At 49.2% G+C, this 24,337-nt stretch overlaps 1 protein-coding gene across 2 annotated transcripts in view; it reads left to right on the forward strand.

The window, feature by feature from the left end:
- The first annotated feature begins 1,455 nt into the window (after positions 1 to 1,455).
- USF2 (upstream transcription factor 2, c-fos interacting) overlaps positions 1,456 to 24,337 on the forward strand; it is a 33,896-nt gene continuing 11,014 nt past the window's right edge. Inside the window, exons 1-4 of one of the 2 annotated variants that reach the window (XM_075329274.1) lie at positions 1,456 to 1,846; positions 19,656 to 19,702; positions 22,563 to 22,678; positions 22,755 to 22,874. In XM_075329274.1, coding sequence (XP_075185389.1) covers positions 1,800 to 1,846; positions 19,656 to 19,702; positions 22,563 to 22,678; positions 22,755 to 22,874 — 330 coding nt within the window. In that variant the 5' untranslated portion in view covers positions 1,456 to 1,799. The remainder of the gene's footprint in view (positions 1,847 to 19,655; positions 19,703 to 22,562; positions 22,679 to 22,754; positions 22,875 to 24,337) is intronic. The other variant, XM_075329276.1, reaches the window with a different exon arrangement.

The raw sequence follows: 24,337 nt of genomic DNA on the forward strand, positions 1-24,337 counted from the left end.
CATTTCTTTTACACGTCACTTTGTGTTGATTTATCGCCTAAAATCCCAATAAAAAACTGTGTAATGCAAGAAAAATGTGGAAATGTTCACGGGGTGTGAATACTTTTTTCAAAGCATTGTAAAAAATGGCATTATACAGTCGGCCATCCCCCTCGAGTCAACCAGGACGATTGCGACAGACGCATATAACCAATGTCGCCATCGTCATGGCAACAGGGGCCATATTGGTTGTGGAGCTTCATTAGTATTCATATATGCAGGAAGTTGCGCCGCTTATTAATGAGGTGGGAGGTCCCATGGAGTAAGCTCCACCCATTTCTCAGCTTATTTGTTGACAATTTCTCCAGTTACCAAGGAAACTAGAGGGAGGAGCTTGGTTTCTAAGCCCCACCTTTCTCTTGACAGGATCCATCCCAGGGGGCGGCGTTAACGTGTTTTTGGCCCCCACTTGGTATTTTGGGGGGTCCTTGTAATCTCTGCTCACCCCATATCTCTGCTCACAGCAACCCTGTACGTATAGGGAAGGGGTGTGGCCAGGAAAAACACAGCCAGCTATTGGATATCAGAATTTTAAGGGCGGAGTTACAAATAACTGTCAGACAGGTGACCGCTGCAGGTTAACCACTTAAATGCCGCTGTCAATCATTTCCATAGCTGCTAAGTGCAGTTTTGTCAATTAAGGAGCCAATTTAGGCCATCACCTTGTTACCATGGTGACCTACTGAAAATCCCCATCGCCGCCATCTTGGTACACTCATGAAGCCCAAACTTTGATAATAATTTGCCCTGCATAATACACGGCTCGCACTAGGACCCAGAGGAGAGCAGTCCCGGCGCCGCTCAAGCCCAGGCGTCACGTGGTGATGACATGTCACATGACGCGGAGCTGACAGCTGCTAGCCCCGCCTCCTGCCCACAACAGCTTATCTGGGCGGAGCCGTTGCGTTCTTTGTTCAAACACGCGCGCGCCCCCGCGTCTTTGGCGCTTCTCGTGGACGCGCCTCGCACGGGTTCTTCTTTTTTCACGATGCTAATCTGCATTCTCAGACCAGACAGCAATTTTTTTTTTACCAGCCGACCACATCGCTCTGTTCACTCCGAAAACATAAAATTTACATCCGTCAGTGAAACTACAGAAAACCGTATCAGAACTCCTTTTCTATTCACACAGCTGCGTGTGGTAAAACGCAGGATAAAAACGCACAGTGTGAAACCTGCAGTGCCCTACAACTCAAATTACATAAACCCGACCACTGCTAAATCTAAATAAAATAAAATGTGAAACGTAGTATTTTCAGTAATCCCGCCCGCCCGCGTCTGTGCCTGCGCCATAGACCGCGCTGAATGTCCTAGAAGATCGCCGTGGTTATGTGTGTAGGGCCCGCCCGCTGTGATTTCACTGCGTAGAGCTGTGTGCCGCTTTGTGTGTGTCGGGCCCGCCCGCTCGTGGTTGCGGCGCAGCTTGTTGTGTGTGGGGCCCGCCCGCTCGTGTTTCTGCCCTCCCGCTCCTGTGTGCTGCGGCTGAGGGACCCGCCCGCTGTTTCTTCCCGGTCGCTGCTGTCGCTCCGGCCGGTGTGAGGGCCGCAGCCTGCTCTCCCCGCCTCCATCCTCCTCACGTGTCCCGGCGGCGGTGCAGGAGAGGCAGGGAAGGGAGCTCCTCACATGACCCGTGTGTTTGTCCCCGTGATCAGATCCGTCGGGCCTCCCGCCTCCTCCTCCTCCTCCCCGGGCCGCCCCGGGCCCCGGCCCCGCACAGCCTGACCCCGGGGGGGGCCCTCTCCCTGCCCGAGCCCCGACACATGGACATGCTGGATCAGGGCCTCGACTCCTCCGCCGCTGCCGCCAGGTGAGAAATCCAGTCCCAGGCTGCGGCCTACACCCCCGAGGCCGGGAGGGGGCGCCGCGACAGCCCCGACTACTGACACCCCCCGACTACTGACACCCCCCGACTACTGACACCCCCCGACTACTGACACCCCGGAGAGGGGAGGGGGCGCCGCGACAGCCCCGACTACTGACACCCCCCGACTACTGACACCCCCCGACTACTGACACCCCCCGACTACTGACACCCCGGAGAGGGGAGGGGGCGCCGCGACAGCCCCGACTACTGACACCCCCGACTACTGACACCCCCCGACTACTGACACCCCCCGACTACTGACACCCCGGAGAGGGGAGGGGGCGCCGCGACAGCCCCGACTACTGACACCCCCCGACTACTGACACCCCCCGACTACTGACACCCCCCGACTACTGACACCCCGGAGAGGGGAGGGGGCGCCGCGACAGCCCGACTACTGACACCCCCCGACTACTGACACCCCGGAGAGGGGAGGGGGCGCCGCGACAGCCCCGACTACTGACACCCCCCCGACTACTGACACCCCCCGACTACTGACACCCCCCGACTACTGACACCCCGGAGAGGGGAGGGGGCGCCGCGACAGCCCCGACTACTGACACCCCCCGACTACTGACACCCCCCGACTACTGACACCCCCCGACTACTGACACCCCGGAGAGGGGAGGGGGCGCCGCGACAGCCCCGACTACTGACACCCCCCGACTACTGACACCCCCCGACTACTGACACCCCCCGACTACTGACACCCCGGAGAGGGGAGGGGGCGCCGCGACAGCCCCGACTACTGACACCCCCCGACTACTGACACCCCGGAGGAGGGGGCGCCGCGACTACTGACAACTGACACCCCCGAGGCCGGGAGGGGGCGCCGCGACAGCCCCGACTACTGACAACTGACACCCCCGAGGCCGGGGAGGGGGCGCCGCCGCGACAGCCCCGACTACTGACACTCCCCGACTACCTGACACCCCGGAGAGGGGAGGGGGCACCGCGGACAGCCCCGACAACTGACACCCCCCGACTACTGACACCCCGGAGAGGGGAGGGGGCGCCGCGGACAGCCCCGACAACTGACACCCCCCGACTACTGACACCCCGGAGAGGGGAGGGGGCGCCGCGACAGCACCGACTACTGACAACTGAAACCCCCCGACTACTGACACCCCGGAGGCCAGGAGGGGGCGCCGCGACAGCACCGACTACTGACAACTGAAACCCCCCGACTACTGACACCCCGGAGAGGGGAGGGGGCGCCGCGACAGCCCCGACTACTGACTACTGACACCCCGGAGAGGGGAGGGGGCGCCGCGACAGCACCGACTACTGACAACTGAAACCCCCCGACTACTGACACCCCGGAGAAGGGAGGGGGCGCCGCGACAGCACCGACTACTGACAACTGAAACCCCCCGACTACTGACACCCCGGAGAGGGGAGGGGGCGCCGCGACAGCCCCGACTACTGACTACTGACACCCCGGAGAGGGGAGGGGGCGCCGCGGACAGCCCCGACTACTGACACCCCCAACTGACACCCCGGAGGCCGGGAGGGGGCGCCGCGGACACTGCTGACACCCCCCCCGACTACTGACACCCCGTAGAGGGGAGGGGGCGCCGCGGACAGCCCCGACTACTGACAACTGAAACCCCCAGACTACTGACACCCCGGAGGCCGGGAGGGGGCGCTGCGGACACTGCTGACACCCCCCGACTACTGACACCCCAGAGAGGGGAGGGGGCGCCTCGGACAGCTCCGACTGCTGACAGCTGACACCCCCGACAACTGACACCCCGGGGATGGGAGGGGGCACCGCGGATACTGTTGACAAATGACATCCCTGACTACTGACACCCTTTGACTACTGACACCCTGGAGATGGGAGGGGGCGCCACGGACACTGCTGACAACTGACACCCCCCGACTACTGACACCCTCCGACTACTGACACCCTGGAGATGGGAGGAGGCGCCGCAGATACTGCTGACAAATGACACCCCTGACTACTGACACCCCGGAGGCCGACAGTGGGGGAGGGGGCGCCGCTGACACTGCTGACAACTGACCCCCCCCGACAACTGACACCCCCTGACTACTGACACCCTGGAGGTCAAAAGTGGTGAGATAGGGGGTGCCGCTGACACCCCCCGACTACTGACACCACATTGGACGAGGGGGCACCATAGATATCACTGACACCCCCAACAACTGACACCCTGCAGGACGGGGGAGGGGGTACCACCGACACCCCAACTACTGACACCCTCAGAGGCCAAGAGTGGGTGAGAGGGCGTCGCGGACATTGCTGACAACTGACACCACCCGACTACTGACACCACTGAGATGGGGGTATACGTGTTTACACTCGTCTGTGTGTGTATATTCTCACACCAAATACAGAATACGACAAAGTGAGTACACCCCTAAGTGAAAATGGCCACATTGTGCCAAAAATGTCAGTATTTTGTATTTCTACCATTCTAATCAGACACCTCAAGTGTGTGGAGGCCCCGCAGATGCTCCACAGGGTTCAGGTCTGGAGACGCTCGGCCGGTCCAGCACCTTCACCCCTCGGTTTCTTTTGCCGGCAGTGGTGGTCTTTGAGGAGTGTTTGGGGTCATTAGCATGGTGGAGTAAAGGGGGGGATCACCCCATAGCCCCCAGGATAGAAAATAAGTGATTGTTGGGGGCCCCAAGGATCAGGTCTGTGGTGCGTGCTCCCTACAGTCTGCGCAACTGACGGGGGAGGGCAGCAGAATCAGGCCGGGGGGCCCTCATGATCATAGGCATTACAGGAGGACCCCTATATACTCACACAGCATTGTCTAGATTGGATACAATTGTATCAAACCCTCAGCTGTGAAAAGTGTTAGTTCTGTGCAGATTTTCTGCTCCTGTTTATGCTCAGCAAGCAGAGATCTTCCCAATTGCATCTGTAGTTCCTCCATCCCAGTGCTAGAGCTCCCTGCCACAGCGCCCCCTCCTGGCCTATGGACGGCCTAACTTGTGACCAAGGGAGGGTTTGTTACAGTGCAGCGCTGTTACCTGTTTGTACACAGCGTATAGTGACAGATTATATCCAGTCTGTCCTAAGGATGCGGCACTGATTATATTCAGTCTGTCCTAAGGAGGCGGCACTGATTATATCCAGTCTGTCCTAAGGAGGCGGCACTGATTATATCCAGTCTGTCCTAAGGATGCGGCACTGATTATATCCAGTCTGTCCTAGGAGGCGGCACTGATTATATCCAGTCTGTCCTAAGGAGGCGGCACTGATTATATCCAGTCTGTCCTAAGGAGGCGGCACTGATTATATCCAGTCTGTCCTAAGGAGGCGGCACTGATTATATCCAGTCTGTCCTAAGGAGGCGGCACTGATTATATCCAGTCTGTCCTAAGAAGGCGGCACTGATTATATCCAGTCTGTCCTAAGGAGGCGGCACTGATTATATTCAGTCTGTCCTAAGGAGGCTGCACTTATTATATTCAGTCTGTCCTAAGGAGGCTGCACTTATTATATTCAGTCTGTCCTAAGGAGGCTGCACTGATTATATTCAGTCTGTCCTAAGGAGACGGCACTGATTATATTCAGTCTGTCCTAAGGGTGCGGCACTGATTATATTCAGTCTGTCCTAAGGGTGCGGCACTGATTATATTCAGTCTGTCCTAAGGGTGCGGCACTGATTATATCCAGTCTGTCCTAAGGAGGAGGCACTGATTATATTCAGTCTGTCCTAAGGATGCGGCACTGATTATATTCAGTCTGTCCTAAGGAGGCGGCACTGATTATATTCAGTCTGTCCTAAGGAGGCGGCACTGATTATATTCAGTCTGTCCTAAGGAGGCTGCACATATTATATTCAGTCTGTTCTAAGGATGCGGCACTGATTATATTCAGTCTGTCCTAAGGAGGCAGCACTGATTATATTCAGTCTGTCCTAAGGGTGCGGCACTGATTATATCCAGTCTGTCCTAAGGAGGCAGCACTGATTATATCCAGTCTGTCCTCAGGAGGCGGCACTGATTATATTCAGTCTGTACTAAGGAGGCGGCACTTATTATATTCAGTCTGTACTAAGGATGCGGCACTGATTATATTCAGTCTGTCCTAAGGAGGCGGCACTGATTATATTCAGTCTGTCCTAAGGAGGCGGCACTGATTATATCCAGTCTGTCCTAAGGAGGCGGCACTGATTATATTCAGTCTGTACTAAGGAGGCGGCACTGATTATATTCAGTCTGTCCTAACTATGCGACACTGATTATATTCAGTCTGTCCTAAGGAGGCAGCACTGATTATATTCAGTCTGTCCTAAGGAGGCGGCACTGATTATATCCAGTCTGTCCTAACTATGCAACACTGATTATATCCAGTCTGTCCTAAGGAGGCGGCACTGATTATATCCAGTCTGTCCTAAGGAGGCGGCACTGATTATATCCAGTCTGTCCTAAGGAGGCGGCACTGATTATATCCAGTCTGTCCTAAGGAGGCGGCACTGATTATATCCAGTCTGTCCTAAGGAGGCGGCACTGATTATATTCAGTCTGTCCTAAGGAGGCGGCACTGATTATATTCAGTCTGTCCTAAGGGTGCGGCACTGATTATATCCAGTCTGTCCTAAGGGTGCGGCACTGATTATATCCAGTCTGTCCTAAGGAGGCAGCACTGATTATATTCAGTCTGTCCTAAGGATGCGGCACTGATTATATTTAGTCTGTCCTAAGGGTGCGGCACTGATTATATCCAGTCTGTCCTAAGGAGGTGGCACTGATTATATCCAGTCTGTCCTAAGGAGACGGCACTGATTATATTCAGTCTGTCCTAAGGAGACGGCACTGATTATATTCAGTCTGTCCTAAGGAGGCGGCACTGATTATATTCAGTCTGTCCTAAGGAGACGGCACTGATTATATTCAGTCTGTCCTAAGGGTGCGGCACTGATTATATTCAGTCTGTCCTAAGGAGACGGCACTGATTATATTCAGTCTGTCCTAAGGAGGCGGCACTGATTATATTCAGTCTGTCCTAAGGAGACCGCACTGATTATATTCAGTCTGTCCTAAGGAGACGGCACTGATTATATTCAGTCTGTCCTAAGGAGACGGCACTGATTATATTCAGTCTGTCCTAAGGAGACGGCACTGATTATATTCAGTCTGTCCTAAGGAGGCGGCACTGATTATATTCAGTCTGTCCTAAGGAGACGGCACTGATTATATTCAGTCTGTCCTAAGGAGACGGCACTGATTATATTCAGTCTGTCCTAAGGAGACGGCACTGATTATATCCAGTCTGTCCTAAGGAGGCGGCACTGATTATATTCAGTCTGTCCTAAGGAGACGGCACTGATTATATTCAGTCTGTCCTAAGGAGACGGCACTGATTATATTCAGTCTGTCCTAAGGGTGCGGCACTGATTATATTCAGTCTGTCCTAAGGAGGCTGCACTTATTATATTCAGTCTGTCCTAAGGAGGCTGCACTGATTATATTCAGTCTGTCCTAAGGAGACGGCACTGATTATATTCAGTCTGTCCTAAGGAGGCGGCACTGATTATATTCAGTCTGTCCTAAGGAGACGGCACTGATTATATTCAGTCTGTCCTAAGGGTGCGGCACTGATTATATTCAGTCTGTCCTAAGGAGACGGCACTGATTATATTCAGTCTGTCCTAAGGAGACGGCATTGATTATATTCAGTCTGTCCTAAGGAGACGGCACTGATTATATCCAGTCTGTCCTAAGGAGACGGCACTGATTATATTCAGTCTGTCCTAAGGAGACGGCACTGATTATATTCAGTCTGTCCTAAGGAGGTGGCACTGATTATATTCAGTCTGTCCTAAGGAGACGGCACTGATTATATTCAGTCTGTCCTAAGGGTGCGGCACTGATTATATTCAGTCTGTCCTAAGGAGGCTGCACTTATTATATTCAGTCTGTCCTAAGGAGGCTGCACTGATTATATCCAGTCTGTCCTAAGGAGGCGGCACTGATTATATTCAGTCTGTCCTAAGGATGCGGCACTGATTATATTCAGTCTGTCCTAAGGAGGCTTCACTGATTATATTCAGTCTGTCCTAAGGAGACGGCACTGATTATATTCAGTCTGTCCTAAGGGTGCGGCACTGATTATATTCAGTCTGTCCTAAGGGTGCGGCACTGATTATATTCAGTCTGTCCTAAGGGTGCGGCACTGATTATATCCAGTCTGTCCTAAGGAGGAGGCACTGATTATATTCAGTCTGTCCTAAGGATGCGGCACTGATTATATTCAGTCTGTCCTAAGGAGGCGGCACTGATTATATTCAGTCTGTCCTAAGGAGGCGGCACTGATTATATTCAGTCTGTCCTAAGGAGGCTGCACATATTATATTCAGTCTGTCCTAAGGACGCGGCACTGATTATATTCAGTCTGTCCTAAGGAGGCAGCACTGATTATATTCAGTCTGTCCTAAGGGTGCGGCACTGATTATATCCAGTCTGTCCTAAGGAGGCAGCACTGATTATATCCAGTCTGTCCTAAGGATGCGGCACTGATTATATTCAGTCTGTACTAAGGAGGCGGCACTTATTATATTCAGTCTGTACTAAGGAGGCGGCACTTATTATATTCAGTCTGTTCTAAGGATGCGGCACTGATTATATTCAGTCTGTCCTAAGGAGGCGGCACTGATTATATCCAGTCTGTCCTAAGGAGGCGGCACTGATTATATTCAGTCTGTACTAAGGAGGCGGCACTGATTATATTCAGTCTGTCCTAACTATGCGACACTGATTATATTCAGTCTGTCCTAAGGAGGCAGCACTGATTATATTCAGTCTGTCCTAAGGAGGCGGCACTGATTATATCCAGTCTGTCCTAACTATGCAACACTGATTATATCCAGTCTGTCCTAAGGAGGCGGCACTGATTATATCCAGTCTGTCCTAAGGAGGCGGCACTGATTATATCCAGTCTGTCCTAAGGAGGCGGCACTGATTATATCCAGTCTGTCCTAAGGAGGCGGCACTGATTATATCCAGTCTGTCCTAAGGAGGCGGCACTGATTATATCCAGTCTGTCCTAAGGAGGCGGCACTGATTATATTCAGTCTGTCCTAAGGAGGCGGCACTGATTATATTCAGTCTGTCCTAAGGGTGCGGCACTGATTATATCCAGTCTGTCCTAAGGGTGCGGCACTGATTATATCCAGTCTGTCCTAAGGAGGCAGCACTGATTATATTCAGTCTGTCCTAAGGATGCGGCACTGATTATATTTAGTCTGTCCTAAGGGTGCGGCACTGATTATATCCAGTCTGTCCTAAGGAGGTGGCACTGATTATATTCAGTCTGTCCTAAGGAGACGGCACTGATTATATTCAGTCTGTCCTAAGGAACGGCACTGATTATATTCAGTCTGTCCTAAGGAGGCGGCACTGATTATATTCAGTCTGTCCTAAGGAGACGGCACTGATTATATTCAGTCTGTCCTAAGGGTGCGGCACTGATTATATTCAGTCTGTCCTAAGGAGACGGCACTGATTATATTCAGTCTGTCCTAAGGAGGCGGCACTGATTATATTCAGTCTGTCCTAAGGAGACCGCACTGATTATATTCAGTCTGTCCTAAGGAGACGGCACTGATTATATTCAGTCTGTCCTAAGGAGACGGCACTGATTATATCCAGTCTGTCCTAAGGAGACGGCACTGATTATATTCAGTCTGTCCTAAGGAGACGGCACTGATTATATTCAGTCTGTCCTAAGGAGGCGGCACTGATTATATTCAGTCTGTCCTAAGGAGACGGCACTGATTATATTCAGTCTGTCCTAAGGGTGCGGCACTGATTATATTCAGTCTGTCCTAAGGAGACGGCACTGATTATATTCAGTCTGTCCTAAGGAGACGGCATTGATTATATTCAGTCTGTCCTAAGGAGACGGCACTGATTATATCCAGTCTGTCCTAAGGAGACGGCACTGATTATATTCAGTCTGTCCTAAGGAGACGGCACTGATTATATTCAGTCTGTCCTAAGGAGGTGGCACTGATTATATTCAGTCTGTCCTAAGGAGACGGCACTGATTATATTCAGTCTGTCCTAAGGGTGCGGCACTGATTATATTCAGTCTGTCCTAAGGAGGCGGCACTGATTATATTCAGTCTGTCCTAAGGAGACGGCACTGATTATATTCAGTCTGTCCTAAGGAGGTGGCACTGATTATATCCAGTCTGTCCTAAGGAGATGGCACTGATTATATTCAGTCTGTCCTAAGGAGACGGCACTGATTATATTCAGTCTGTCCTAAGGAGGCCGCACTGATTATATTCAGTCTGTCCTAACTATGCGACACTGATTATATTCAGTCTGTCCTAAGGGAGCGGCACTGATTATATTCAGTCTGTCCTAAGGGAGCGGCACTGATTATATTCAGTCTGTCCTAAGGAGGTGGCACTGATTATATTCAGTCTGTCCTAAGGAGACAGCACTGATTATATTCAGTCTGTCCTAAGGAGGAGGCACTGATTATATTCAGTCTGTCCTAAGGATACGGCACTGATTATATCCAGTCTGTCCTAAGGAGGCGGCACTGATTATATCCAGTCTGTCCTAAGGAGGCGGCACTGATTATATTCAGTCTGTCCTAAGGAGACGGCACTGATTATATTCAGTCTGTCCTAAGGATGCGGCACTGATTATATTTAGTCTGTCCTAAGGGTGCGGCACTGATTATATCCAGTCTGTCCTAAGGAGGTGGCACTGATTATATCCAGTCTGTCCTAAGGAGACGGCACTGATTATATCCAGTCTGTCCAAAGGAGGCGGCACTGATTATATCCAGTCTGTCCCAAGAAGGCGGAACTGATTATATCCAGTCTGTCCTAAGGAGGCGGCACTGATTATATCCAGTCTGTCCTAAGGAGGCTGCACTTATATTCAGTCTGTCCTAAGGAGGCGGCACTGATTATATTCAGTCTGTCCTAAGGAGGCGGCACTGATTATATTCAGTCTGTCCTAAGGAGGCTTCACTGATTATATTCAGTCTGTCCTAAGGAGGCTGCACTGATTATATCCAGTCTGTCCTAAGGAGGCGGCACTGATTATATTCAGTCTGTCCTAAGGATGCGGCACTGATTATATTCAGTCTGTCCTAAGGAGGCTTCACTGATTATATTCAGTCTGTCCTAAGGGTGCGGCACTGATTATATTCAGTCTGTCCTAAGGATGCGGCACTGATTATATTTAGTCTGTCCTAAGGGTGCGGCACTGATTATATTCAGTCTGTCCTAAGGAGGCGGCACTGATTATATTCAGTCTGTCCTAAGGAGACGGCACTGATTATATTCAGTCTGTCCTAAGGGTGCGGCACTGATTATATTCAGTCTGTCCTAAGGAGACGGCACTGATTATATTCAGTCTGTCCTAAGGAGGCGGCACTGATTATATTCAGTCTGTCCTAAGGAGACCGCACTGATTATATTCAGTCTGTCCTAAGGAGACGGCACTGATTATATTCAGTCTGTCCTAAGGAGACCGCACTGATTATATTCAGTCTGTCCTAAGGAGACGGCACTGATTATATTAAGTCTGTCCTAAGGAGACGGCACTGATTATATTCAGTCTGTCCTAAGGAGACGGCACTGATTATATTCAGTCTGTCCTAAGGAGGCGGCACTGATTATATTCAGTCTGTCCTAAGGAGACGGCACTGATTATATTCAGTCTGTCCTAAGGAGACGGCACTGATTATATTCAGTCTGTCCTAAGGAGACGGCACTGATTATATCCAGTCTGTCCTAAGGAGACGGCACTGATTATATTCAGTCTGTCCTAAGGAGACGGCACTGATTATATTCAGTCTGTCCTAAGGAGGCGGCACTGATTATATTCAGTCTGTCCTAAGGAGACGGCACTGATTATATTCAGTCTGTCCTAAGGGTGCGGCACTGATTATATTCAGTCTGTCCTAAGGAGACGGCACTGATTATATTCAGTCTGTCCTAAGGAGACGGCATTGATTATATTCAGTCTGTCCTAAGGAGACGGCACTGATTATATCCAGTCTGTCCTAAGGAGACGGCACTGATTATATTCAGTCTGTCCTAAGGAGACGGCACTGATTATATTCAGTCTGTCCTAAGGAGACGGCACTGATTATATTCAGTCTGTCCTAAGGAGGTGGCACTGATTATATTCAGTCTGTCCTAAGGAGACGGCACTGATTATATTCAGTCTGTCCTAAGGAGGCGGCACTGATTATATTCAGTCTGTCCTAAGGAGGAGGCACTGATTATATTCAGTCTGTCCTAAGGAGGCGGCACTGATTATATTCAGTCTGTCCTAAGGAGACGGCACTGATTATATTCAGTCTGTCCTAAGGAGGTGGCACTGATTATATCCAGTCTGTCCTAAGGAGATGGCACTGTTTATATTCAGTCTGTCCTAAGGAGACGGCACTGATTATATTCAGTCTGTCCTAAGGAGGCCGCACTGATTATATTCAGTCTGTCCTAACTATGCGACACTGATTATATTCAGTCTGTCCTAAGGGAGCGGCACTGATTATATTCAGTCTGTCCTAAGGGTGCGGCGGCACTGATTATATTCAGTCTGTCCTAAGGAGGTGGCACTGATTATATTCAGTCTGTCCTAAGGAGACAGCACTGATTATATTCAGTCTGTCCTAAGGAGGAGGCACTGATTATATTCAGTCTGTCCTAAGGATGCGGCACTGATTATATCCAGTCTGTCCTAAGGAGGCGGCACTGATTATATCCAGTCTGTCCTAAGGAGGCGGCACTGATTATATTCAGTCTGTCCTAAGGATGCGGCACTGATTATATTCAGTCTGTCCTAAGGAGGCGGCACTGATTATATTCAGTCTGTCCTAAGGAGGCTGCACATATTATATTCAGTCTGTCCTAAGGATGCGGCACTGATTATATTCAGTCTGTCCTAAGGAGGCAGCACTGATTATATTCAGTCTGTCCTAAGGGTGCGGCACTGATTATATCCAGTCTGTCCTAAGGAGGCAGCACTGATTATATCCAGTCTGTCCTAAGGAGGCGGCACTGATTATATTCAGTCTGTACTAAGGAGGCGGCACTTATTATATTCAGTCTGTTCTAAGGATGCGGCACTGATTATATTCAGTCTGTCCTAAGGAGGCGGCACTGATTATATCCAGTCTGTCCTAAGGAGGCGGCACTGATTATATTCAGTCTGTACTAAGGAGGCGGCACTGATTATATTCAGTCTGTCCTAACTATGCGACACTGATTATATTCAGTCTGTCCTAAGGAGGCGGCACTGATTATATTCAGTCTGTCCTAAGGAGGCGGCACTGATTATATCCAGTCTGTCCTAACTATGCAACACTGATTATATTCAGTCTGTCCTAAGGAGGCGGCACTGATTATATCCAGTCTGTCCTAAGGAGGCGGCACTGATTATATCCAGTCTGTCCTAAGGAGGCGGCACTGATTATATCCAGTCTGTCCTAAGGAGGCGGCACTGATTATATCCAGTCTGTCCTAAGGAGGCGGCACTGATTATATCCAGTCTGTCCTAAGGAGGCGGCACTGATTATATTCAGTCTGTCCTAAGGAGGCGGCACTGATTATATTCAGTCTGTCCTAAGGAGGCGGCACTGATTATATTCAGTCTGTCCTAAGGGTGCGGCACTGATTATATCCAGTCTGTCCTAAGGGTGCGGCACTGATTATATCCAGTCTGTCCTAAGGAGGCGGCACTGATTATATTCAGTCTGTCCTAAGGACGCGGCACTGATTATATTTAGTCTGTCCTAAGGGTGCGGCACTGATTATATCCAGTCTGTCCTAAGGAGGTGGCACTGATTATATCCAGTCTGTCCTAAGGAGACGGCACTGATTATATTCAGTCTGTCCTAAGGAGACGGCACTGATTATATTCAGTCTGTCCTAAGGAGGCGGCACTGATTATATTCAGTCTGTCCTAAGGAGACGGCACTGATTATATTCAGTCTGTCCTAAGGGTGCGGCACTGATTATATTCAGTCTGTCCTAAGGAGACGGCACTGATTATATTCAGTCTGTCCTAAGGAGGCGGCACTGATTATATTCAGTCTGTCCTAAGGAGACCGCACTGATTATATTCAGTCTGTCCTAAGGAGACGGCACTGATTATATTCAGTCTGTCCTAAGGAGACGGCACTTATTATATTCAGTCTGTCCTAAGGAGACGGCACTGATTATATTCAGTCTGTCCTAAGGAGGCGGCACTGATTATATTCAGTCTGTCCTAAGGAGACGGCACTGATTATATTCAGTCTGTCCTAAGGAGACGGCACTGATTATATTCAGTCTGTCCTAAGGAGACGGCACTGATTATATCCAGTCTGTCCTAAGGAGACGGCACTGATTATATTCAGTCTGTCCTAAGGAGACGGCACTGATTATATTCAGTCTGTCCTAAGGAGGCGGAACTGATTATATTCAGTCTGTCCTAAGGAGACGGCACTGATTATATTCAGTCTGTCCTAAGGGTGCGGCACTGATTATATTCAGTCTGTCCTAAGGAGACGGCACTGATTATATTCAGTCTGTCCTAAGGAGACGGCACTGATTATATTCAGTCTGTCCTAAGGAGACGGCACTGATTATATCCAGTCTGTCCTAAGGAGACGGCACTGATTATATTCAGTCTGTCCTAAGGAGACGGCACTGATTATATTCAGTCTGTCCTAAGGAGGTGGCACTGATTATATTCAGTCTGTCCTAAGGAGACGGCACTGATTATATTCAGTCTGTCCTAAGGGTGCGGCACTGATTATATTCAGTCTGTCCTAAGGAGGCGGCACTGATTATATTCAGTCTGTCCTAAGGAGACGGCACTGATTATATTCAGTCTGTCCTAAGGAGGTGGCACTGATTATATCCAGTCTGTCCTAAGGAGATGGCACTGATTATATTCAGTCTGTCCTAAGGAGACGGCACTGATTATATTCAGTCTGTCCTAAGGAGGCCGCAATGATTATATTCAGTCTGTCCTAACTATGCGACACTGATTATATTCAGTCTGTCCTAAGGGAGCGGCACTGATTATATTCAGTCTGTCCTAAGGGTGCGGCGGCACTGATTATATTCAGTCTGTCCTAAGGAGGTGGCACTGATTATATCCAGTCTGTCCTAAGGAGACGGCACTGATTATATTCAGTCTGTCCTAAGGAGACGGCACTGATTATATTCAGTTTGTCCTAAGGGTGCGGCACTGATTATATTCAGTCTGTCCTAAGGAGACGGCACTGATTATATTCAGTCTGTCCTAAGGAGGCGGCACTGATTATATTCAGTCTGTCCTAAGGAGGCGGCACTGATTATATTCAGTCTGTCCTAAGGAGACGGCACTGATTATATTCAGTCTGTCCTAAGGAGACGGCACTGATTATATTCAGTCTGTCCTAAGGAGACGGCACTGATTATATTCAGTCTGTCCTAAGGAGGCGGCACTGATTATATTCAGTCTGTCCTAAGGAGACGGCACTGATTATATTCAGTCTGTCCTAAGGAGACGGCACTGATTATATTCAGTCTGTCCTAAGGAGACGGCACTGATTATATCCAGTCTGTCCTAAGGAGACGGCACTGATTATATTCAGTCTGTCCTAAGGAGACGGCACTGATTATATTCAGTCTGTCCTAAGGAGGCGGCACTGATTATATTCAGTCTGTCCTAAGGAGACGGCACTGATTATATTCAGTCTGTCCTAAGGGTGCGGCACTGATTATATTCAGTCTGTCCTAAGGAGGCGGCACTGATTATATTCAGTCTGTCCTAAGGAGGCGGCACTGATTATATTCAGTCTGTCCTAAGGAGACGGCACTGATTATATTCAGTCTGTCCTAAGGATACGGCACTGATTATATTCAGTCTGTCCTAAGGGTGCGGCACTGATTATATTCAGTCTGTCCTAAGGAGGTGGCACTGATTATATTCAGTCTGTCCTAAGGAGACGGCACTGATTATATTCAGTCTGTCCTAAGGAGACGGCACTGATTATATTCAGTCTGTCCTAAGGGTGCGGCACTGATTATATTCAGTCTGTCCTAAGGAGGCGGCACTGATTATATTCAGTCTGTCCTAAGGAGGCGGCACTGATTATATTCAGTCTGTCCTAAGGAGACGGCACTGATTATATTCAGTCTGTCCTAAGGGTGCGGCACTGATTATATTCAGTCTGTCCTAAGGAGGCGGCACTGATTATATTCAGTCTGTCCTAAGGAGGCGGCACTGATTATATTCAGTCTGTCCTAAGGAGGCGGCACTGATTATATTCAGTCTGTCCTAAGGAGACGGCACTGATTATATTCAGTCTGTCCTAAGGAGGTGGCACTGATTATATCCAGTCTGTCCTAAGGAGACGGCACTGATTATATTCAGTCTGTCCTAAGGAGGTGGCACTGATTATATCCAGTCTGTCCTAAGGAGACGGCACTGATTATATTCAGTCTGTCCTAAGGAGACGACACTGATTATATTCAGTCTGTCCTAAGGAGGCGGCACTGATTATATCCAGTCTGTCCTAAGGAAGCGGCACTGATTATATCCAGTCTGTCCTAAGGAGGCCGCACTGAATATATTCAGTCTGTCCTAAGGGAGCGGCACTGATTATATTCAGTCTGTCCTAAGGGTGCGGCGGCACTGATTATATTCAGTCTGTCCTAAGGTGCGGCACTGATTATATCCAGTCTGTCCTAAGGAGGCGGCACTGATTATATTCAGTCTGTCCTAAGGTGCGGCACTGATTATATCCAGTCTGTCCTAAGGTGCGGCACTGATTATATCCAGTCTGTCCTAAGGAGACGGCACTGATTATATTCAGTCTGTCCTAAGGAGACGGCACTGATTATATTCAGTCTGTCCTAAGGAGACGGCACTGATTATATTCAGTCTGTCCTAAGGGTGCGGCACTGATTATATTCAGTCTGTCCTAAGGAGACGGCACTGATTATATTCAGTCTGTCCTAAGGGTGCGGCACTGATTATATTCAGTCTGTCCTAAGGAGGCGGCACTGATTATATTCAGTCTGTCCTAAGGAGGCGGCACTGATTATATTCAGTCTGTCCTAAGGAGACGGCACTGATTATATTCAGTCTGTCCTAAGGGTGCGGCACTGATTATATTCAGTCTGTCCTAAGGAGGCGGCACTGATTATATTCAGTCTGTCCTAAGGAGGCGGCACTGATTATATTCAGTCTGTCCTAAGGAGGCGGCACTGATTATATTCAGTCTGTCCTAAGGAGACGGCACTGATTATATTCAGTCTGTCCTAAGGAGGTGGCACTGATTATATCCAGTCTGTCCTAAGGAGACGGCACTGATTATATTCAGTCTGTCCTAAGGAGGTGGCACTGATTATATCCAGTCTGTCCTAAGGAGACGGCACTGATTATATTCAGTCTGTCCTAAGGAGACGACACTGATTATATTCAGTCTGTCCTAAGGAGGCTGCACTGATTATATCCAGTCTGTCCTAAGGAAGCGGCACTGATTATATCCAGTCTGTCCTAAGGAGGCCGCACTGATTATATTCAGTCTGTCCTAAGGGAGCGGCACTGATTATATTCAGTCTGTCCTAAGGGTGCGGCGGCACTGATTATATTCAGTCTGTCCTAAGGTGCGGCACTGATTATATCCAGTCTGTCCTAAGGAGGCGGCACTGATTATATTCAGTCTGTCCTAAGGTGCGGCACTGATTATATCCAGTCTGTCCTAAGGTGCGGCACTGATTATATCCAGTCTGTCCTAAGGAGACGGCACTGATTATATTCAGTCTGTCCTAAGGAGACGGCACTGATTATATTCAGTCTGTCCTAAGGATGCGGCACTGATTATATCCAGTCTGTCCTAAGGATGCGGCACTGATTATATTCAGTCTGTCCTAAGGAGGCGGCACTGATTATATTCAGTCTGTCCTAAGGATGCGGCACTGATTATATTCAGTCTGTCCTAAGGAGGCGGCACTGATTATATCCAGTCTGTCCTAAGGATGCGGCACTGATTATATTCAGTCTGTCCTAAGGAGGCGGCACTGATTATATCCAGTCTGTCCTAAGGAGGCGGCACTGATTATATCCAGTCTGTCCTAAGGAGGCGGCACTGATTATTTCCAGTCTGTCCTAAGGAGGCGGCACTGATTATATCCAGTCTGTCCTAAGGAGGCGGCACTGATTATATTCTTGTGAACCGAGCCTTGGATGAGGCTTCTCACACTTAGCCTTAATTCTCACCACTCGTGAAAGTGTTAATCCGATTAATATGCAAAGAGGGCGCCGCTTATTAATAGGAAGCCGACAGCAGCCGAGAAGCGACATCAAAGGCTCCGCGGGAAAGTGGTGACTGAAAGCCGCCACCTGCGCTGCGCACAGCGTGACATCCGCCAGTCACTGTGCCGAGCGTCTGCCGATGATGGGGGTATTGGAGGCGGACTACAGGGGGGCTGCAAAGAAAGGGGTGACCTCCCATCTGTCTGCCAGGAGCAGCGCTTCCTCCGGAGCATCGGGTACAACCTGGCACAGCTGGGAAAGGTGGGGGTGCAGGTGGGAAAGGTGGGGATGCAGGTGGGGGCGCAATTGGGAAAGATGGGGGCACAGCTGGGAAAAGTGTGGGCGCAACTGGCGCAGCTTTGAAAAGTATGGGTGCTGCTAGGAAAAGTGTGGGTACAGCTGGCGCAACCGTGCAAAGTGTGGGCACAGCTGGGAAAGATGGGGGCGCAGCTAGGAAAAGTGGGGACACAGCTGGGAAAGGTGTGGGTGCAGCTGGGAAAAGTAAGGGCACAGCTGGCGCAGCTGCGAAAAATGTGGGTACAGCTGGGAAAGGCGGGGGCACAGCTGGCGCAGCTGGGAAACGTGTGGGTACAGTTGGGAAAAGCGGGGGCACACCTGGCATATCTGCTCAGGATCCGCTAAGGAATGGATCAGGCCTGCGAAAATGTGAGCAAAGCACGATGTGTGATTCCCTTTGTTTTTCTACAATGTATCAGTGCAGGTAAAAACGTAATGTAACGCAATGTATTATTGCAGTAAAGCTTTTCTGTACCGGCTCCCCCCTCCGCACTGGACAGGGACCCCCCATCCCTCCGCACTGGACAGGGCCCCCCCTCTGCACTGGACAGGGACCCCCCCCTCTCTGCACTGGACAGGGACCCCCCCCTCTGCACTGGTGGACAGGGACCCCCCCCCCTCTGCACTGGACAGGGACCCCCTCTCCGTACTAGACAGGGACCCCCCCCCCCTCTGCACTGGACAGGGACCCCCTCTCCGTACTAGACAGGGACCCCCCCTCCGCGCACTGGACAGGGACCCCCTCCGGCACGGCGCGGTCGGACGGTGCTCTTCTTCTCGTGGTTGGCACAGCAGCGAGGAGCCGCGGCGTGACTTAGTGCAGGCTTCTCCCTGGAGCTGAGTCATGGGATGTTTCACAACAAGACGCAGCGACCAAAACATATTTTGTTTTTGCAAGCAACGCCCTCCGTTCTGGGGAGAGGAGACGGTCCGTAATCAGACGGCGGCACATGAGGGAGCGAGCGGCGGAGGCCGGGGGGGGATCAACCACTCCCAGCAGAGCAGCCTGGACCTGATTCAGCCCGTTAAAGGGACGGTCACCTGTATACATTACATAGACATAATCGTGTCCAAATTTGAGACCAGCGCAAAATAATGCGGTGTATTTGATGCCTTCTTGCGCTGCGCTTCCGTTGCAGTGTTTCGCATTAACCATTGATCCATACGATTCTCACATGACGTTTTCTTGCTTTTTTTGCAGTCACGACAAAGGACAGGACGCGGACGAAGTGGTAGAGTTACACGACGGTAAGTGGGCGCTCACCCGTGATCCGTCACCGGGGAGTGCCGAATATTCTGTCTCCATATCCGAATCTCCCATTGAAGCGGATCTGCCAGGTTTCCCAAATGAAACTGACTATATTACAGTTAGGTCCAGAAATCTTTGGACAGTGACACAATTTTGGCGACTTGGGCTCTGCATGCCACCACATTGGATTTGAAATGAAACCTCTACAACAGAATTCAAGTGCAGATTGTAACGTTTAATTTGAAGGTTTGAACAAAAATATCTGATAGAAATTGTAGGAATTGTCACATTTCTTTACAAACACTCCACATTTTAGGAGGTCAAAAGTAATTGGACAAATAAACCAAACCCAAACAAAATATTTTTATTTTCAATATTTTGTTGCGAATCCTTTGGAGGCAATCACTGCCTTAAGTCTGGAACCCATGGACATCACCAAAAGCTGGGTTTCCTCCTTCTTAATGCTTTGCCAGGCCTTTACAGCCGCAGCCTTCAGGTCTTGCTTGTTTGTGGGTCTTTCCGTCTTAAGTCTGGATTTGAGCAAGTGAAATGCATGCCCAATTGGGTTAAGATCTGGTGATTGACTTGGCCATTGCAGAATGTTCCACTTTTTTGCACTCATGAACTCCTGGGTAGCTTTGGCTGTATGCTTGGGGTCATTGTCCATCTGTACTATGAAGCGCCGTCCGATCAACTTTGCGGCATTTGGCTGAATCTGGGCTGAAAGTATATCCCGGTACACTTCAGAATTCATCCGGCTACTCTTGTCTGCTATGTCATCAATAAACACAAGTGACCCAGTGCCATTGAAAGCCATGCATGCCCATGCCATCACGTTGCCTCCACCATGTTTTACAGAGGATGTGGTGTGCCTTGGATCATGTGCCGTTCCCTTTCTTCTCCAAACTTTTTTCTTCCCATCATTCTGGTACAGGTTGATCTTTGTCTCATCTGTCCATAGAATACTTTTCCAGAACTGAGCCGGCTTCATGAGGTGTTTTTCAGCAAATGTAACTCTGGCCTGTCTATTTTTGGAATTGATGAATGGTTTGCATCTAGATGTGAACCTTTTGTATTTACTTTCATGGAGTCTTCTCTTTACTGTTGACTTAGAGACAGATACACCTACTTCACTGAGAGTGTTCTGGACTTCAGTTGATGTTGTGAACGGGTTCTTCTTCACCAAAGAAAGTATGCGGCGATCATCCACCACTGTTGTCATCCGTGGACGCCCAGGCCTTTTTGAGTTCCCAAGCTCACCAGTCAATTCCTTTTTTCTCAGAATGTACCCGACTGTTGATTTTGCTACTCCAAGCATGTCTGCTATCTCTCTGATGGATTTTTTCTTTTTTTTCAGCCTCAGGATGTTCTGCTTCACCTCAATTGAGAGTTCCGTAGACCGCATGTTGTCTGGTCACAGCAACAGCTTCCAAATGCAAAACCACACACCTGTAATCAACCCCAGACCTTTTAACTACTTCATTGATTACAGGTTAACGAGGGAGACGCCTTCAGAGTTAATTGCAGCCCTTAGAGTCCCTTGTCCAATTACTTTTGGTCCCTTGAAAAAGAGGAGGCTATGCATTACAGAGCTATGATTCCTAAACCCTTTCTCCGATTTGGATGTGAAAACTCTCATATTGCAGCTGGGAGTGTGCACTTTCAGCCCATATTATATGTATAATTGTATTTCTGAACATGTTTTTGTAAACAGCTAAAATAACAAAACTTGTGTCACTGTCCAAATATTTCTGGCCCTGACTGTATATAATTAGCTCTCTTTAGACCTGAGGAGGCTGCTGTACTTACTCTGAAAATCCCTGCCAAAAGGGCTGGGCAACCCTGTTATGGAAATGAGCTCTTCAATCAAAATGAAAAGACGAGATCCTCGTTTTCAGGATTGCACAGCTCTTCTAACAGGGATTTTTCAAAGTAAGTACACCAGCCTTCTCAGGTCTGAGAAATTTGGGATTTTTAAAAGTAAGCACACCAGCCTTCTCAGGGTCTGAGAAATTTCTGATTTTAAAAGTAAGTACACCAGCCTTCTCAGGTCTGAGAAATTTGGGATTTTTAAAAGTAAGTACACCAGCCTTCTCAGGTTCTGAGAAATTTGGGATTTTTAAAAGTAAGTACACCAGCCTTCTCAGGTTCTGAGAAATTTGGGATTTTTAAAAGTAAGTACACCAGCCTTCTCAGGTTCTGAGAAATTTGGGATTTTTAAAAGTAAGTACACCAGCCTTCTCAGGTTCTGAGAAATTTGGGATTTAAAAAGTAAGCACACCAGCCTTCTCAGGGTCTAAGAAATTTGGGATTTTAAAAGTAAGTACACCAGCCTTCTCCGGTCTGAGAAATTTGGGATTTTAAAAGTAAATACACCAGCCTTCTCAGGGTCTGAGAAATTTGGGATTTTAAAAGTAAGTACACCAGCCTTCTCAGGGTCTGAGAAATTTGGGATTTTAAAAGTAAGTACACCAGCCTTCTCAGGTCTAAAGAATCTATATAATTGCGAATGAAGGGGTTTTTTGGGGGGGTGAAAGCTGCTGACAGATCCTCGTTTAAAGGGTTACATCAAAATGCAGAGGATAGGTCATAACTTGTTGCAACGCCGAAAACTGGGTTCTAAATTGCTCTGTTAAAATAAAGGTGGGGGTCACCCACCCAAATACATTGCCTGGCTGCCTCTGACCCTCGTCTGACTCGCCCATATACATGGGGAGAGAGGAGAACGCCAAAAGGATCGGGCGTTGAAACCCCAGATGGTTGGGGGCGTGTGTGGGGGGCCTCGAAACTGATTCTCACTGATACATTGTAACAATCGCGTGTTCCGTCAGTAATCCGCCCATTATCTTCCCGTTGCAGGGGATGACACGAGTGCTGACGAGCACACGGCGGTGGCCATCGCCGCGGTCCAGCAGGCCGCCTTCTCAGAGCACAATATCCAGTACCAGTTCCGCACAGAGAACAATGGAGGACAGGTACCGGCCGCAGCCTCAGACCGTCACGCCTCACCCTGCACCGATGATGCCTCATGTGTTCTCTCTGTGTTCTCAGGTGACGTACAGAGTGGTCCAGGTGACGGACGGTCAGCTGGACGGCCAGGGGGACGCGACTGGTGCCGTGAGCGTTGTGTCCACCACGGCCTTTGCCGGCACCCCACAAGCTGTGGCCCAGGTGAGAGGCGCAGATGATCCACGGTGAACCCCCAAATACAGTGTGTGTGTGAGGAGAACAAAGTATACAGCTATAGACAGTATACAGGAAGACGTGCTGCACTGGCTGGGAGCGATGTGGAAATGTATACAGCGGTATACTGTATATACCAATATACATGCAAAGAATAGGGAGTGCAGCTCTGGAGTATAACACAGGATAAGTAATGTATGTACACAGTGACTGCACCAGCAGAATAGTGAGTGCAGCTCTGGAGTGTAATGCAGCATATATAACTCTGGATCAGTAATGTATGTACACAGTGACTGCAACAGCAGAATAGTGAGTGCAGCTCTGGGGTATAATACAGGAGGTAACTCAGGATCAGTAATGTATGTACACAGTGACTGCACCAGCAGAATAGTGAGTGCAGCTCTGGAGTGTAATACAGGAGGTAACTCAGGATCAGTAATGTATGTACACAGTGACTGCACCAGCAGAATAGTGAGTGCAGCTCTGGAGTATAATACAGGAGGTAACTCTGGATCAGTAATGTAATGTATGTACACAGTGACTGCACCAGCAGAATAGTGAGTGCAGCTCTGGAGTATAATACAGGAGGTAACTCAGGATCAGTAATGTATGTACACAGTGACTGCACCAGCAGAATAGTGAGTGCAGCTCTGGAGTATAATACAGGAGGTAACTCAGGATCCGTAATGTAATGTATGTACACAGTGACTGCACCAGCAGAATAGAGAGTGCAGCTCTGGAGTATAATACAGGAGGTAACTCAGGATCAGTAATGTAATGTCTGTACACAGTGACTACACCAGCAGAATAGTGAGTGCAGCTCTGAAGTATAATACAGGAGGTAACTCAGGATCAGTAATGTATATACACAGTGACTGCACCAACAGAATAGTGAGTGCAGCTCTGGAGTATAATACAGGAGGTAACTCAGGATCAGTAATTTATGTACACAGTGACTGCACCAGCAGAATAGTGAGTGCAGCTCTGGAGTATAATACAGGAGGTAACTCAGGATCAGTAATGTAATGTATGTACACAGTGACTGCACCAGCAGAATAGTGAGTGCAGCTCTGGAGTATAATACAGGAGGTAACTCAGGATCAGTAATGTAATGTATGTACACAGTGACTACACCAGCAGAATAGTGAGTGCAGCTCTGAAGTATAATACAGGAGGTAACTCAGGATCAGTAATGTATGTACATAGTGACTGCACCAGCAGAATAGTGAGTGCAGCTCTGGAGTATTATACAGGAGGTAACTCAGGATCAGTAATGTAATGTATGTACACAGTGACTACACCAGCAGAATAGTGAGTGCAGCTCTGGAGTATTATACAGGAGGTAACTCAGGATCAGTAATGTAATGTATGTAAACAATGACTGCACCAGCAGAATAGTGAGTGCAGCTCTGGAGTATAATACAGGAGGTAACTCAGGATCAGTAATGTAT

The sequence above is a fragment of the Anomaloglossus baeobatrachus genome, chromosome 11 (assembly GCF_048569485.1).
Source record: "Anomaloglossus baeobatrachus isolate aAnoBae1 chromosome 11, aAnoBae1.hap1, whole genome shotgun sequence".
NCBI lineage: Eukaryota > Metazoa > Chordata > Amphibia > Anura > Aromobatidae > Anomaloglossus > Anomaloglossus baeobatrachus.